General features: G+C 57.6%; 2 protein-coding genes across 2 annotated transcripts; both read right to left on the bottom strand.

Moving 5' to 3' along the window:
* Nucleotides 1-7,183: 7,183 nt before the first annotated feature.
* GAPDH (glyceraldehyde-3-phosphate dehydrogenase) lies at nucleotides 7,184-11,034 on the bottom strand. The gene is made up of 12 exons (XM_055809265.1): nucleotides 10,899-11,034; nucleotides 10,460-10,503; nucleotides 9,833-9,932; nucleotides 9,508-9,614; nucleotides 9,333-9,423; nucleotides 9,031-9,146; nucleotides 8,827-8,908; nucleotides 8,515-8,666; nucleotides 8,324-8,402; nucleotides 8,029-8,112; nucleotides 7,789-7,886; nucleotides 7,184-7,485 (listed from the first exon to the last, which is right to left on the bottom strand). Exons 2-12 carry the CDS (start codon nucleotides 10,480-10,482, stop codon nucleotides 7,416-7,418), a joined length of 1,002 nt encoding a protein of 333 aa, XP_055665240.1. The 5' UTR covers nucleotides 10,483-10,503; nucleotides 10,899-11,034; the 3' UTR covers nucleotides 7,184-7,415.
* Nucleotides 11,035-12,618: 1,584 nt separating this feature from the next.
* Nucleotides 12,619-16,286, bottom strand: LOC106112381 (C-type natriuretic peptide-like). Its single transcript, XM_013297612.3, has 2 exons — nucleotides 15,157-16,286; nucleotides 12,619-13,759 (listed from the first exon to the last, which is right to left on the bottom strand). Exons 1-2 carry the CDS (start codon nucleotides 15,253-15,255, stop codon nucleotides 13,487-13,489), a joined length of 372 nt encoding a protein of 123 aa, XP_013153066.1. The 5' UTR covers nucleotides 15,256-16,286; the 3' UTR covers nucleotides 12,619-13,486.
* Between the last annotated feature and the right edge of the window lie 1,153 nt (nucleotides 16,287-17,439).

Below are 17,439 nucleotides of genomic sequence, written 5' to 3'. Positions count from 1 at the left end.
CTGCGGCACAGCGTCTCAGAACTTGCACATGATGATCAAGTGCGTCAAACACTCTGGTTATGGTTACAGGTAAGAAACCCTTTGAGAGGAGAGGTCACAATTAATGCAGGACATGGCAGAGTGCTGCCTCCCTGGAGGTGCGCCTGGATGATGCATGGACAGGCTCCTGGAAACGTCTGCCAAGCCCCTACACATGGCGATTAGTGCTGGAGTGACTGTGAGACAGCACCAAGACTAGATGGGCTGCCGACAGCTTTAGGGATGCCCAGTCAGCACTGGGAATCTTCCAGTGGATGTATGAGACTGTGAGAGGTGTTTTAGGAATCTTCTACGTGCTTGGACCACTTTCTGCTGGGATGGGAACAAGGAGAGGATGCTGTCGGTCCTCTGCCCAAAAAGGGTATGGATTTCACAGCTTGGGGAGCAGCTGTGAGAGCTGGGAAGGTGCTAAGGGAACACTAAGGAAAAGGAGCTCAAGGGGCCACCAAAAGGCACCCCAATCAAGCTGAAGCAGTACGGCGAGGGATGGGAAGGGGCAGCGTTATCAGCTTGGACAGCAGACTGTGCCTGGTCAGGGGGCAAGAGCCAGTACAAATCCTCAGGGTAGGAAGAAACGTGGTTAATGGATATTTTTAACACCCGCAGCCTTGTCGCAGAACTAGCTCACCAGTCCAACCCCTCGGGTAGCGGTGGGACAGGCGAGAGCAGTTGTGACTGGGGGCTGCAAGCTGCGCTAAAGATCACGTTCCCTCTAGAGCTAACAGCAAAGCGACGTGCTCTGATGCGCAATTTCATGAAGGCATCCAAGGGTCTTTTGTATCCCCAAATCACAAAGCACAGGGATTTGCTTTAAGTACCTCTGTGCTTTGTGCAAAAAGGAAAATTATGTTGTGGTGGGAGACTTTGGCTGAGGGTGCCGAAGGATCTGCTGTGCCGGGAGAGTTTCTGATCCATGTAGAAATGGTGGCATCGGTGTGTCCACGGGTGGCAACGGCCTTCTGTGTCCTTGCAACAGACGAAGGTTGGGATGGGATGGATGGGTGCCTAAAGGTGGGGGATCAGCTGAGATACACGTCAGGACACCACCCAGGACAGATGCCATAACAGATAACAGCTTGGTGTTATGTAGCCTTTTCTCACCATGAAATTGTTCAGGGGAAGTGTTAAAAAAGTACGATTCAAAGTGGGAAACCTTGGGAAAGAGGAGAGTTTTTCCAGTCATCCAAAAAGCTGTGATTTAGTACGGATGAGAAGATAGCTTTCAGTAAACTGCTTCCTTGAATAAGTGGCCATGTGACACTAGTACTTAGAATAACTAATAAAAATAATAATAAAGCCTGACCCTAATTAATAAAAACCCTTGCAACAACTCCAACAGCTGTGGGTGAGGGAAAAGGAATAGAAGGACAACAGAAAAATTCAGCTGTATAAAAATGGTCTTCAGCTACTCACACCACCTCAAGAAAAAAATAATAGCTAGATGGCTGAGGACACTAACAGGTTGTTCTTGTTCTATTTAAAGAAAAATCAATTCTAGCAGTAATATAAGCCTTTTTGCTTGACTGGAATTGGGGGGAAAAAATGATCCAAATGCAGCAAAAAAAGAGAAGTACTCACCAGATATGCTTGTTCTGTATCGGGAAAGAGCAGAATGTGGTCAGAGGGGGGTGACGAAGCACTGTCCAGGCCACGAGCAATTAAGGAGGATCCTTGACAGGATCTTTTCAGAATCAACACTTTGGCATTTCCAGGCGAGGGGACCCAGGGCGCGCTGAGGCAGGGAGGTGCTGGGGCGCGCACGAAGCCTGAAGCTGCCTGGGGAGACAGAGCAAGTGATGCTGGGGGGGCAAAGCACAGCGCAGTCGCCCGCAGACAGTGCTCGGCCAAGCTCCCTGGCCTCAGCGGTGCTGGAAAAGCGTCGGCTGCTGGGATCCAGGGTTTGCTGATGTCAATTTTCAGATGCGCTGGGGAGGGCACATAAAAAAATGGGGTGGAGGGGTGAGCGGGTGACGTCAGTGACTAATCTGACAGGCCACGTAGGGACACCAATGAGAAACCATGGAGAGGGGAGGAGGATGGGAATCACGGAGCAACGGGAAAAAATCCGCACAGACTTATGGAGGGACGAGACAAATGGACAGATGAAACCTTTTTATATGTAGAAAGGATAGAGGCTCCCAAAAGGAGTAAATACCTCAGCCAAACATGCCAAGGAGGCATTAAGATATATTTTTAAATAGAGTCAAAATGTCAGTTCTGTTGCCATACATATTTAAGCTAGCAATGGGTGCATCTAAGAGTACGAAATAGTGACTAACCATCTCTGGGACGGCAGGAGGGCTGGGAAGACTCGGTGAGCAGGGCTCGCAGGCAGCCTTGGGTGAGTGCCCAGCCGGGTGCTGAAACCGAGGGCAGCCCTAAATGTCTTTTATCCCCATGTGACATTGCTGTGCTTTGTCCTCCTTCGCATCACAAGTTGGAGTAGATGGAGCAAAGACTCCTGACTGTGGTTCCAGGCTGGAGAAAAATGTTTTGAATGTGAAAAGTGTAGTAGGTTTACTCCTTTTTAAGGAAAAAAAAAAAAAAAAAAAGCGAGTAAGCATTTTTGGCCATTGCCTAATGTCACTTTGTATTGCTGGTCTGGATGGCAGTTTTAGGCTGAGAAAGGTGTACTAGGGGTCAGAGGAGGCGTACTAGGGGTCTGAGGAGATGGGGAAGCTGGAGGCCATTCAGTGAGCGTTCCGCGTGTCTGCTTGAGGTCCAGCACGTAAACCTGTGCCTAACCTGGTAGCTAAAAAGCTGGAGATTACAAGCCACCTTTTTTTTTAAAATTGTCCCAGGACTCAGAGCAAGGCCAATTAAGGTTGCTCACTTGTTTGGTGAAGAGCTGGGCAACATTACCAGGGGCTTTGAGCTCTGCCATGTCAGAGTTGTGCGTGTCCCCTCCCACACATTAATTCTCATTTAGCACCCTTGAATTGCACCCACCTTTTCAATAACCCAGCCACTTGGTCACAAGGTCCCCCCGCCCCTTTCCACAGGCCAATGCAGTGCCAAGCATCCCGCATCATCATTTTGCGTAACGAACAAACTTTGTGCCCCATGCTCCAAGGTGCTGGATGGGAACGACCCTAGGGCAGATGTCCCCCGGCGCTTGGCCGCTTGCACCCTCTCTCAGCCACCACCAGCCTCCCCACTGGTTTTTCAGCCCGGAGAGGGTGGTCTTCCCTGTCCTGGGGCAGTTCAGGGGCTTAGAAAAGTTTTGCCAGTCTGCTTTTGGCTAAACCTGGTTGCTTTTCATTGGGGGGGGGGGAGGTGTGATGGTTCCTTACTGCCAGCACAGGTACCTGCTCAACCTTTTGGTGCTGAGCCCACCCGAGCGAACCCGGCACCGAGCGAACCCAGCACCAAGGGGTCACTGCTCCTCACGGCACAGATGCCATCTCAGGTCCCGGCACTTCAGTTCGCAACCATGGCTCTGTCCCGTCACCGCTGAGGAAAATCTCCGGGAATACCCCAAAGCTCCTCTGATGGCAAAACATCGGCTTGACCTCCCTGCCCCAGCCCCAGCCTCCCTGCCGGCTCCCACACCGTCTTACTGCCGTTGGGCAGCTTCTTGTCTCAGTCTGCCTTTTTCTTTCTTTTTTTTTTAAGGCTCTTCCATTTAATTTGCTACTAGTTATGAGTTTTTCTTCTGTTTTCATTTGACTACAGCTTCAGGGTTTTGATGGCTGCCTTTTCAAATCTTACGCAGTGAAGTATAACCCAGTACTGCCGTTCCTTCTAGGAACGTTTGAGAAGAACTCCCACCAGAAGATGACATTCCTATAGTAAGATAATACACGGAGGTAAGTTAGCCGCCCTGTAGTAGGCAATTACCTTCAGCTCAGAAGAGTGAGTAACAGGATTTGTTTCAGCAGTGCTGTGCACCATTGCCTGAGGGCAGGCAGCTTGGGTTTTGATGAAGTGCCCTCGTTCTGTGAGTACTGCCCTACCGAGCTCCAGTCAGCCCAGAGGCTGCGATTTGTGACTGACATCTGTTACAAAGGAGTTTAGAACATTATGGGTTAAAATGCTTGTCTTATACAACTTCGGTGCACCTTGTGTCATCGCCTTTCCTAGCAGAGCTGTATCTCCTCTGCCTTGCACAGATCCGTTGATTGCTTTGCTCAAAGACTCATTGCCTTCAGAAGCAGACAGTATGGTTTCAATGTCCCAAGACTTTTTTTTTTTTTTTACTGTGCTTATTATGCAGTCACCATTTCATTACACTTCGGTGCGATTTCTTGTTTTTTTCCCAAGCAAGCTTAATGAGTTCCCTCATCTGCTCAAGATGATTTTAACTGCATGGCATCTTCCTTCATGCTCAAGCTTCATGCTGACGTCTTGAGAAGTGGGTGGCCTGAGGACAGCTAGCCATTTCCTGGGGGAGTAATGCATGTGTGGTAGTGCAGGCAAATGCCAATGGAGTATGAAATAATTTCTCTAAAACACTCAAAGTTGTCATAAAAGGGAATTTTCCTGCCACACCACTGCTAGTTACCATACTGCAGCAACACTTGACATTATCTTAAAAAAGCAAGCAAAAGTTGCAGCTCACCACCCATAGGAAGGGACAGGCGCCCGTCAGCATCGTCCCCTGGCTGGCCGGGGAGCTCGCGCTGGCGCAGCCCTTGCAGGGGGCTGGACGTAGCTGGGGCATCCCTGTCCCACCGTGGCCCAGGCAGGGAACCCTGGTGCCTGGCAGAGCCCTGCCTCGGGCCCGAGCCGTGTCTTTCTCTTTCTGCACCTTCCCGTTGCAAGGCACCCATACACTGGGACGGATTCCAGCTTACTGCAGCTGCTCTTGGAGCTGCTGTCCTGGCCCAGCAGCACCATCACTTCGAGCTGCTCTGCTGGACAAGAGCCTCTCTGTATCCAAGTGCCTGGCTTCCCTCCCAAGGATTCCTACTGATTTTCCCTAGAAATGCTTTCAGATCAAACCCGGAGCTCCCCTACTTAGGGGAAGACTCTTCTCCAGGGAGGGAAGCAGCTGCCACAGCAGATCTCCCATTTTTGTCCCAATGCCACTCACAGTCATGTCAATTTTGCAAATTGGGAAAAAAAAACACAAACCAAAACAAGAAAAACCCCTAAAAACGAAAAAAAAAAAAAAAAACCCACCCCAAAATAAAGCAAAACAACCCCCACCAAACAAAAAATATTTTTAGGACAGGGTGGCAGCTCTTGGCCAGGCTGGCCACTGAGCTAGCTTTTCCATCTGTCCGGAGGGGACTTGCTGTGGTGCCATCTGCAGGCACAGTGTCTGGATACAAAATGAGGATTTAGGGGAAGAGCTGTGCTTTTTTGGGAGCTTATTATATGTGAGGGAGGAAACCAAGCTCTCCAGGCGGTCCAAAGGCTGCACAACTTGTTTGCCACACTCGCTCTCCCCGTTTCCATACCAGAGCAACTGTGTTCTAAGTACTGTGATTCCTGGCTTGCCTCGCCTAGATAGCTGGATAATTTTCCTAAGAATTTCAAGCAGGATTGTAAACCAGTTGAAATACTATTTTAAAACACAGTCAATCTTTATTTGAGATATTGCCAGCAATGGTTAGCCTGAAAGCACATACTCTTCCTCACCCCCACCCCCAAGGTTGTATGAATTTGCTCATTCCCACAGCAGTTTGATCTCGGGCTGGACAGGACTCCTCCTAAAGAACAAGGGCTCCTTGCTCCAGGTGCATTTTCAGGCAGCCTTACTGCACTCACAAAACACGAGGCTTTTTAGAGGAAAAAGGTGGCTTGTTGAAATGTTCCCACTTTAAACCCAGTTCAAAATATCTTTGTTTTACATGGGGAAATGGACATCCCCCCCCACCCCAACAAGGTGTTTCAGCAGCCTCGCTGCACTTCTAGATTGCCAAGCCCCATGCACGCACACAGCACGCCCACGACAGCCATCCAAAGCACCCAAGGGCAGGATGGGACCAACCCGAGGCTCATTTGTAAGCCTGACAAGCCTGCAGGCTACACCTCTCCCCAGCAGACACCCAGCCCCACAGGAGGGCTGCCCAGTTAGCCCCAGCATCGGGCAGCTCCCATTTAATGCCAGGTCCCTGAAGCTGTTTGCAGGGCCACAGGTGAGGTAACCCCAGGTACTGCTGCCATCCCAGGGACGGCAAGCTGCTCGCAGCCCCAGCTCCCATCCAGAGGCTGGTTATTCAACCTTTTTCTCTTTGCAAAGCAACTTTGAGTCATTGCCCTCTAGTCCAGTAAACACTGAATTTCTATGCAGCCCGGCTGCTGGAGATAAGCGGCTCCAAGAAGCTCCGTCCAACATACCTTGATCCTGGGAGCTTAAGTCCTTGCTCCAGATCAGGCTCTAAAGCAGCTGGGGATCCCAGACAACAGCTCCAACCCTGCCTGCAAAGGAGAGAACAACACATCACCCCTGAGACAGTAAACTGAGCTGCTAAAAATGGAGAGCCACCTGATTCTGTGCAGTGCATTGCTCATCTACCCTGGTGCTCATAGGTCGCGGGAGGCTTGGCCCCGGCCCCGCAGCGTTCCTGCTTCCCGGAGGGAACACAGCCTCTAGCAGAGGGCTGACACTCACCTTGCAGAGATTTGCTGCTCAGGAGCTTAACTGCAACTGCCCGTTCCCATGCATAGAATTAAGCCAGAATTAAGGCTAGCCACCACCATAGTAACACCAGCCTCCGACACGTCCGGAGGCAGCCATTTCCTCTAGGACAAGCCGATTTCATTTGAAGAGGTAAAATGCAAATGAAAAAATCCTCCTTGTAACACTTCTGCTAAAGCAGGGGGAAGAAGTAATTCCTGGTTCTTGCACCTCTTTGCCAAACCAAATGTAAAAAACCCCCTAAAACTCACCTGCTCAGCACTTTCTGCACGCACCCATCAGACAAGCAAATCCAGAGCGCCAGGAGGCGGCTGGAGCTGTAGAGCCACCTCCTGCCCCACCAGCACAGCCCTGCACCACCCTGTACTTGCAGCTCATGCCCAGGGTTACCTCTGCCACCTGGGTTCACAGCCCAGCACCCCAGGCAGCGCTCTCGGGGAAGCTGCCTCAGCACCCGCAGCCAGGCTGGCAGGGACCCATCCTGAAGCCGCCACCTGATTCACCCTCCTGCCCCAGCCCTTCTCCCCATTTTCCACTGACAGACAAGACAAGGCGTTTCAGATGGTGATCACTTTTATTGATGTAAGGTGGTACACAAACAGATCAGTTTCTATCAGCCTCTCCACCTCCCCCAGGTTCGGGGAGAAGTTGGAGGAGTGGGGGAGACAAGGGAACAGAACTGGCCTCTCACTGCAGGATGCAGAGCTAAGCGGTGGTGAAGAAGGGCAGGGGCTCCGACAAAGGAGAGTCCTGCTTCCCTAGGCAGCAGGGGGGCTGTGTGCTCGGCTCACTCCTTGGATGCCATGTGGACCATCAAGTCCACAACACGGTTGCTGTATCCGTACTCATTATCATACCTGGGGAGAGAAACACAAGTGCTGTCAGGACTGACCCATTCCTTGGGTCCCTTCCTCAGCCATTCCTGCTCCTCTGCCCCATCTCACACAGCCCAACCCACCCACTTCCAGTAAAGAAAGCCGTAAGCAACCCATCCACCCTCCATCCAGCAGGGGAGGAACACTTCTTATCCACAGTGACTTACAGCCAGCTCCAGTGACTGTCACATGGAGCCACCCTACTCAGCAGGGGTCTGTGCACCACCAGCAGGACAGAAGTCTAGGTTGTCTGTGCCACCCCACCACCCCCCAGGCTATGCCTACCAGGAAACCAGCTTGACAAAATGGTCGTTCAGGGCAATGCCAGCACCCGCATCAAAGGTGGAGGAATGGCTGTCACCATTGAAGTCACAGGAAACAACCTGGAAATTCGAACACATACAAGTTTACCCATGGCCTGGAACCAGAAGTGCCCAAACTGGGATCCCAGCAAGGCTGCTAACATCAGGAAAAAAAAAAAAGAAAAAAAAAAACCAAAACAGGCAACTGCAGACAGCCCCTTACCTGGTCCTCTGTGTATGCCAGGATGCCCTTCAGTGGCCCATCAGCAGCAGCCTTCACTACCCTCTTAATGTCATCATACTTGGCCTGAGAAGAGACAAATTTCAGACGGTCAGATCCCGACCCACACAAAATGTCCGCCAGGGGGGAGGAGACAGGGGAGCACCACGGCAGGTGCCATTTTCAAAGATCCCATCTCGGGAACAAAATGGATGACGCAGAGGGCAACCCCGGGCACAGGGCAGAGCGGAGAGGAAGCAGGGGCAGGTGTGGATGCTGTCTCGTTACCAACACTTACTGGTTTTTCCAGACGGCAAGTCAGGTCCACAACAGAGACATTGGGGGTTGGCACACGGAAAGCCATTCCAGTAAGTTTCCTGTGAGAGATGCAAGTCAGCAGGGAGCAGCCCCCAGCACCCCCCTGCCAGCCCCTCCATTCTGCCAGGGTGGGGTCAGCGCCAGCACAGGCTGCCAGTAAAGGCCCCTCACCCATTGAGCTCAGGGATGACTTTTCCCACAGCCTTAGCAGCCCCAGTAGATGCTGGGATAATGTTCTGAGCAGCACCTCTGCCATCCCTCCACAGCTTCCCAGAGGGCCCATCCACTGTCTTCTGTGTGGCTGTGATGGCATGGACAGTGGTCTGGAGGAAAAAAAAATATAAAAAAATGGGTGCACACAAGTAAGAACACAGCCAATATTCCCTGGAAAACGCATCCCAGGGGGCACAGCAGACACTTTCCCTCCCACGTGAGGGGACCTGTGGGTAAGGCACCCCCCGCAGCACCAAGCTCCAGACGTACCATAAGACCCTCCACGATGCCGAAGTTGTCATGGATGACCTTGGCCAAGGGCGCCAAGCAGTTAGTAGTGCAAGAGGCATTGCTGGGGGGAGGGGGAGAGAGAGAGAGGAAGGCACATCAGCCAGGGGCAACACATCCAGAGATGAGACCCCCCCCACGTCTGGCGAGAGCTCCAGGCCAGAGAGCATCTTCCTCTCTCCTTACCTGACAATTTTCAGAGACTTGTCATATTTCTCATGGTTGACACCCATCACAAACATGGGAGCATCAGCTGAGGGGGCGGAGATGATGACACGCTTAGCGCCACCCTTCAGATGAGCCTGGGAAAAAAAAAAAAAAAAAAAACCACACCACATTAGATAACCCCGAATCCCTCCAACAGCTCACGCCTTCAGAGAAACCTCTTCTCCCTCCCAGCCCCATCCTGAGCAAGTCTGTACACAGCAACGTGCCCAGGGGCAGGAGCAGCAGCATCCCTCCCCCCTGTGCCATGGCGGCGCACTCACCCCAGCCTTATCCATGGTGGTGAAGACACCGGTGGACTCCACAACGTATTCAGCACCAGCATCTGCCCACTTGATGTTGCTGGGGTCACGCCTGAGGGGACACAGAAGCATCAGAGCGGCTCTGCACGGCTCTGGCTTCCATCCCCCGGAGGGGTGAAGGGGGGAGAACACTTACTCCTGGAAGATGGTGATAGCATTGCCGTTAATCACGAGTTTCCCGTTCTCAGCCTTGACGGTGCCCCGGAAGTGACCATGAGTCGAGTCGTACTTGAACATGTAAACCTAGCAAGGGGATGGGGGGCACGGTCAGTCACCCCGGCTGCCATCTCCCCCATCCTCGCTGGGCTTAGGGCACAGTCGCTGGTCCCACATCTCCCCTGTGACTCCATCCCACTGCTGCTGTGCCTTCGCCCCGCGCCCGGTGTTCCCGGGAAGCTACTAGAAGGAGCGGGAGGAGCCCTACCCGGAGAGGCCGGGGGGGGCACTGCAAGGCCACTCACCATGTAGTTCAGATCAATGAAGGGATCATTGATGGCCACCACCTGGACTTTGCCCGAGAGGATGGCAGCCCGGGTGACCAGGCGGCCGATGCGGCCAAATCTGGGGAAGAGACAGGCATGGGTGAGGAAGAGGAAGCGGGAATTCCGCGCACGGCTCGCTGCCTTCCGCCGGAGCTGCGGCGGCTCCAGCAGGAGGGAGCCCGGCCGCCACGTCCAAAGGCCGAGACGCGCCGGTTAACGATTAAGACCGACACCCCCCACCCCCCGCAAAGGTCAAGCGCTAAATTTACTGGTGGCCCCGGGGATCCAGTTACTCCTCGACCCGGGGGGGGCGGGGGAAGGGTCACGTTCCCGGGGTCGCCACCGACACACGATCCACCGGGCGCCCTTTGAGCGAGGGGCTGCACCCCCCGGTGGCGGCGGGGACCCCCGGGGGGCAGCGGGGCGGGCGGCGCTTCCGCCGTGAGTCACCCCCGACGTGCGGGGAAGTGACTCAGCACCGCGCCCTGCCCCACGCGTGGGGACCGCGGCGGGGCGCGCACCTGCCCCCACCTCACACACCCCCACCCCAACGCCCTTGGGGCGCCTCTGACCGTCGTCCCCCCCCTCCCCCGCCCCCGTTCTTACCCATTGACTCCGACTTTCACCATCTTCGCCTCTTGGAGATGTTCCTGGGGGGCACAAAGCGGCGGTGAGGCGCCGGGGCGGGGATGGGGGGGGGGCGGGGGAAGCAGCCACCGCCTCCTCCAACATCGCACTCATCAGCGCGGGGGGGGTGGGGGGGGGGGGGGGTGATGGACGAACACACACGCTCCGAACCCGCTCCCCCACCTCCACCCCGATCCCCCCGCGCGATGTGTATACCCCCCCGGGCAGTCTGCCCCCCCTCCACGTGTCTGCCTGCCCGCCCCCCCCGCCTCCATCTTGTAGCACACCGCCTTTGTGCCCGCGGCCGCGCTCCGCCCGGCCCCCTAGATGGGGGATGGGGTAGGGGATGACGGGGCGGGGGGTCCGTCCACCCACCTCCCTCCTGCGCCCCCTCCCCCCGCCCAGCCCAGCCCGCTACCTGCCGCCCGCAGCCCCGGCGCGCAGTGAGAAGGTGGCGCAGCGCCGCTCCGCCGCCCTTTATAGCCGCGGGGGGGGCCGTGCCGCTGCCCGCCCCGCCGGGCCGGCGCCGAATGGCAGCGCGGGGGCCGGCCCGGGCTACGTGCGCCGCGGTGCGGGTGCGGCCGCGGCCCCCCCCGCTCCCCCCGACAAAGGCCCCGCACCGGGGCTGGGGGGGGTCCGCGGTGGGGGGGGGTCGCCCTGCTCCGTCCCCCTGAGGCACACCCCCAGCCCGGGAAGGTCATCGCTCCGCGGTGGAGGGGAGGATCCGGATGGGGGGAGGCGGGAAGAAACCCCCCCGCCACGGTGATGGGCTGCAGACCCGGGCCTCGCTGCCGCCGGCCCCCCGGGGAAGCGGGAATAGCTTGGGCTGCTTTCACCGGGGAACAAAGGAGAGACACCCCCCACCCCCACCCTGAGTGCAGCAGGAGCCCCCGGCGTGGTGGCAGGGGTAGGGGCCGCAGCGATGCTGGGGACACCCTGAGGGAGCAGCAGCTCCCCGAGCATCCCCCCGGAGCGCCGCGGGGCAGTGAGCGGGTGCTGCCCGGGAGCTCTCTTGCCCCCACGCTGGGGAGCCCCAGCCCGTCTGCCCCATGCTGGGGACCCCCGCCTGCCTCTGCCCCAGGGTGGGCTTAGCCAGCCGTGCTCTGGCGGATGGCGGCCGCTTCCGCGGCAGCCCACGCGCCGCAGCGTGAGCACCATCTTAATGAGGCACTGCGGCACGGCCGCTGCCCGTGGGACGTGACGGCGGAAATCCTGGCCCGCGCCGCGGCCCGCCTTCACCGGCGGCGCCCGGGAGGAAGCGCACGGCCGGCAGCCCTGCATGGCCGCCGGCACGGCCCAGCTCGCAGCCCACACGCTGCACCCCCGGCCGGGCACGGGGCTCGCACAGCCCGGGTGCCACCGGCCCGGCCCGCGGCGGGCGCTGTGCCCGCGGTGTGCCCAAAGGCCTCTGTCCGTGGGGTGGGGGTCCCGGGGCACTGGCTGGCGATGAGGATCCGGGCCGGTGGGGTGGCGGGGAGCAGGTCTGTCCCCCTGGCCGCTCGGCTGAGCGGGGCTTTGAGGATGAGGAGGGAGGCGTGGGCCGGGGGAGTCACGCAGGTACTGAGGGTGGGGGGCAGCATGGGGTCACGCAGCTCGACCGTAACCCAACTCTCCTTATACCGCTGCTATTCCCGGTGCCGCCGAGGGGCTGGCGGCTAAGTTTAGACCTGGACAAGGTTACGACCTTTTCTTAAAGGCCAGGGGATGATGGCTGGCGAGGTACAGCGGGCTGGAGGGGCTCCTGGTGCCCCAGACCGCTGGGGGGCCGGAGGGCTCGGGGCGGGGGGGTGGGGGGCAGCTTCCGCACACACAAGAGGCCCCTGTGTTTGCTGGGCAAACACGGCAGCGCGGGGGGGGCAGAGTGCAGCTGGGATGACCCGACAGAGCCCTTCTGCCCCTGCTGCCCAGCCTGCGGTCGATATCCCACCCGCTGCCCCCCCGCCCTCCGCAGCGGCCCCGGCAGCACCGCACTGCAGCCGTGCGTGCCGCCCGCCCCAGCCGGCATGGCGGCGTGCCCCCGCATGGCCCCGCGCCTGGCGGCCCCGGGCTCCACCGCCACCTCCCGCCCGCCGCGCCGCCAGCCCCCGGCCCCCGCTCCAGCCGGGGCGCAGCCATCCGCCGAGCTCGGAGACAGAACCTCATACAGCGCTCTTTAATTAGCAAGCGAGTCCTCAGCCGTGGAGAGGAGGGAGGGGGCTCCGGTGGGCGAGGGGTAGCCGAGAAGCTGGGCAGCCCCCCCCCGGTAGCGCTGCACGTTCCTCTGCCGCTTCCCCGCCGCCGCCGCTCTGCTCGGGCAGGGGCCGCAGGGGACACGGACACGCCGCGCTGCTCCCCACGCTGGTCCCGGGGCTCCGCCGGCTGTGGAGAAGCAGCAGCAGCGCTGGTGAGCCGCCCGGCGCCATGCGGCCTGCCTGCCCTCGCCGCCGCACCACGGGTGCTCCCGTGTCCCCAGCTGGACCCCTGGCACAGCCACAGTGGCGCAGGTGGTCCCGTGTCCCAGGTGGGGCCGGCACAACCCTGGCAGCATGAGTGGTCCCATGACCCTGCCTGGACCCCTGGTGCAGCCGTGGGAGCACAGGTGGTCCTGTGTGCCCAGCTGGACCCCTGCACAGCCCCAGTAGCACAGGTGGTCCTGCATCCCAGCCTTTGTCCCAGCTGGACCCCTGGGACAACCCCAGTGGCACAGGGGGGTCCCATGTCCCAGCCTTCACCCCAGCTGGACCCCCAGCACAGCCCCAGTACCTCGGGTGGTCCTGTGTCCCCAGCTGGACCCCTGGCACAACCCTGGTAGCACAGTAGCCCTGTGTCACCAGCTGGACTCCCAGCACAGCCCCAGTAGCACAGGTGGTCCCGCATCCCAGCCTTTGCCCGGGCTGCGGGCAGGTGGTGGCCCCACAGCCCCCATCCCCTCGCTCCTGCTCCTCCGGGCTGGCCATGCTCTCAAGTCCCCCCATCTTCCCTGCCCGCTGGCTGCAGCCCTCGCCGCCGGCCCCCTCACCTCCAAGGCTAACACCCCAAACCACTGAAGGTGCCGATCCGGTCCAGTTTGAGCCCGAAGCAGCCCCTGGGCATGGCCTTCCAGGCCCAGTCCCCAGGCAGTGCCCGCTTGCGAGTGGCAAGGGTCTTGCGCCAGACGGAGGGGCGGGCAGCTCTAGCCCCGGCCGGGAGGAAGGGGACAGTGGAGGAGATCAACTGGGGGCCAAAACTGGACCCCTCCTTTGTGTCCTCTTCGGCCAGCGTGGCCTCAGGCTCCAGGGGCAGCAACTGGGAAAGGAGCATCTGGGATAAATGGAGAGGAGAGTGGGTGAGCAGGGAGCTGGGGATGAGCCTTTCCCCCCTTGTAGCCCACCACCCACACCTTGCCTCGGGCTCAGGCATGGTGCCAGCACACAGCGTGCCTGCGCCATTGTGTCCGGACACTGGGAAGGGTGAGAGCAGCAGCTCCTGCAGTCTGGAATGATTTCCCTGCCCCAAGGCACAGGTGCTGCGAGCCTCTGCCCTCGCACAGGTTGCCCTGCTCTCGTCAGGCTGTGTGCTCCGGCACTGGGAAGGGAACAGCCTTCAGTTCTTGCTCCTTCTGCTGGTGCTGAGCACCTCTGTGAGGCATTTCTTATTTTCTTTTCTTTTCTGGAGGGCTGGTGGGGAGGATGGACCTGCCCCTAATACCTGCAGCTAAAGATGAGGGGGAGGCAGGAGCAGAGCGGGTGTGAGGAAGGGGGACTCCCCATCTGCCAGGAATCCTGCAGGTTGCCTGTGCTGGCTGTACACGCCCGGCACCGCCGGCAGCCCTTGGCTGTAGGGAGACAAGAGCTGGGAGGTGCGTTAGGTGCAGCAGAGGCATGGCCTGGCCGTTCCGCATGCATCCCTCACATGGGTGCTGAGCCAAGGGCGAAGATGCCCTTGTGCAGCTCTTTTTGGTAGTGAGTTCATTGAAGCAGACACAAGCATCTTCAGCGAGGAGTGAAAGCAGTGAGTCATAGCAGGATCGAGTCTTGTGATGTTAGTTCATGTCCTACTTCCCTGTAGCTTTCCCAGCGTGACGTGAAGGTGAAGGTGTCGGGGCTCAGGTTAGGTTTGGGTAAGGGGAGCTGGGTAGGTTTGAAAGCCAGAAGCATTGTTGCTGTAATGGCTGAGGAGAAAAACTTTACCCAAGTGAAGAAGCCCTTAGCCAGCATCCAGACAGTGGCTCTTGGCCTTAAAGAGGGGCTACCGAGGGGTGATACGGGGCTTAGGAGGGAAACCCCCAGCCTAACGGTTTGCACCTTCCCCCTGGAACATCAGAACCAGGCGTTGAACAGGACGAGGGATGTGGCTGTGATTTCTGGTGGCTGCTGGTGCAGGGCAGTTGGACAGGACCAGTCTCCGTCCATCACGAGCCTCTGCAGGCATCATGGCGAGTCCCACGGCCAGCCTGCCCCCGCCTGCAGAGCACTAGAAAGCTTTTGTCTGCCTGTGCCGTCTGGTAACGCTGGGGCTTCCCAGGAGCTGGGTTATGAAGATGCAGTCAGCCTAGAGCTGAGGCTGTTGGGCTGAAGCAGGGGAAGCGCTGGGAAGAGACAGCAGCCTCTGGTAGCAGGAATTTGGGAGCACTGCTCATCCCAGGCTCAAACACAACCTCCCCAGATTTTTCCCTGCGCTCCTGAAGCCTCCCTCAGCTGTTTCCCCATCCCTCCTACCTGTAGCCTCTGTCCTGGTAAGGACACAGCCCGAGTGCTGGCAGAGAGCAGAACTAAGAGGAGGAAAAGTGAGCAAGGCCATAACTGGAACCCCGTCATCTTCTTCTTATCCCAGGGCTTGCAGGAGGTGAGGCAGGACCCGCAGCATCCGTGTCGGATGCAGCCCCTCGCCCCCTCTTTGCCTTTATAGCCTTGGTTCTGGCAGGCGCCTGGCCCCCAGCTCGCTCCTGAGCTACCCCCCCGGAGCCCCTTAACCTTTCAGCCCTTTTGTCCGGGGTGATATATTTCAGGGTGAGCTCAGCGAGACCCCTTCCTCTAAAGAAAAAGGACACAAAGGTGTTTACTGAGTGTCTGGGAAGACAAATGTGAGTTGAGCTGCTGCTGGCCGGGACCTGGGGGTATCCATCAGGGTCAGGAATGGGGTGGCACTTTGAAACACATCCCAGAGGAGGGTGTTGAAGGCTGCCTGGTGGCATGGTACCGAGCACTCTCTGCAGCGTGAGCACCGGCTGCAGCCCGGCTCGCTGGGGCAGGCACGCTGGGGCTGCACTGCTCCGAGACAAACCAGCTCTGTGACACCCCAGCCTCCCATTTTTAATATTTTTATCTTGGCGAGCTGGTTGGTCTGGTAATGAAGAGCTTGTGTGAATTCCAGCGTTAACTCTACAGGATTGGTAGCGGTGACGGCTGCAGGTCTAGTACTAGCGGGTGTACATCTTGCAGGCTGGTTGTCCTGAGCCACCATCTGGAGGGCCGGGCTGAGTTTCCAGAGGAACCAGCACAGAAAAGAGCTCGCCAAGGCTCAGCTTGCACTTTCTCAAGCTCAGGCGCACAATGGAAGCAGGACGGCAAGGAGCAGATTCCTGCCTCCTAAATCTTCTGGCCATCAGCTCCCCCCGCCTTTGTTTACCTCTCCCATTTTACTGTAGTTTCTCACCAGCTGAACAAGGCAATGAGGTCACTGTTTGGAGACCAGGGTGCAGGAGTCAGCCCGGGTGTGAAAGCAGAAACTAATCAGGAAAGTTTGTCAGGGGAGAGGAGTGGGGGGACTGTACCCCGGTACGGGATCAGTAGCGGGCGCGCCGGGGGAGTTCGATGATACCTTCAGCCCCTTTTGTCAGCACTGTTGCACAAAGCAGTTGGGTCAAAACTTGACAGGTAGCTGTCTGCTGCCTGCCTGCTTTTTTTTTTTTTTTTTTAAAGGAAAAAAGATAATTCAAATAAAAGTCTTTTGCAGAGATAAGAAAAATCACAGTTCATACATTTTTCTTTCCCTCCTCCTCTCCCTTCCTTCCCAGCATTTTGCACTTGCAGATGCAGCTCTGTGAGCCCTCCTTCCCTGCCCAAGGAACCAGAAAGTTTTACGAACCGTTTTGCATCCAGCCTGTGAAAAGTGACCTAGGGCTTCAGGCTGGAGTGCTGATGCTGGAAGCAGGAGAGGCTTTGCAGAGGTCGGGGGCACCCAAGTATGTTAACTCCACCTGATACCTGTGATCGTGGGTGCTGCTGGCTCTGGAGCATCGCTCTGGTGAACCTGCCTGGCCACCCCCCACCCCCCCTTGCCTGGGCCAGCTATCCAGGGCATGCCAGCAAACAGAGGGGCTCCCTCAGCCCTGGCTGACAGCCCCCCGACACATCTTGTGGGGAACAAGGTTACTGTCACACCAGCATTTTTAAACTGCAAAGCACGGGCAGCTGCTCTGCAGTGGGCGTTTGGAGGGGTGCGTGTGCACAGCCAGCCCCTGCCCACGCTGGATGTGGGGGGCTATGGAGCTCTGGGGTGGGAAAATTTCGGAGGGGTGGGAAAGAGGGGAAGGAGGATGGGAAATTGTGCACATGTTCATCCCACATGCAAGATGTCTCAAGAGGATGTTCTGTACTTCCTGGTCCCATTTGATCATCCAGAAGCAGCTGAGTCAGGCTGCTAGAGCATTCCTGCTCCCGGCAAGACAGCCGCAGGCAGATGTATTTCAGGTTGAATGCACAGGTTCCAGGAGTCAGCTCTTTCTTCAGCAAAAGGTAAGTACAAAAGCAACAATGCTTTAGTTTTGATATGAAATTAGCAGTGGTTTCACCCGGCATCCCTTGAACATGGTGGCCCCCATACCACAAGAAGAATGCCAGAAATGTGTTTGCAATTGCTCCGAATTCCAGCCTGATTGCACACAGCCTGAGCCCTGCAGGAACAGACAGGCTCTGAGCTCTCCAGTGATGGGTCCTCTCCTTGGGTCCAGCAAAAGCTGGGGTTGGCAAGAGGGAAGGAGGCATCACTGTCCCATACCA

The sequence above is a fragment of the Falco peregrinus genome, chromosome 6 (assembly GCF_023634155.1).
Source record: "Falco peregrinus isolate bFalPer1 chromosome 6, bFalPer1.pri, whole genome shotgun sequence".
In the NCBI taxonomy this organism is placed as follows: Eukaryota; Metazoa; Chordata; class Aves; order Falconiformes; family Falconidae; genus Falco; species Falco peregrinus.
Note: the sequence above shows the minus strand (reverse complement) of the source record. Positions and strands in the feature narration are given on the sequence as shown.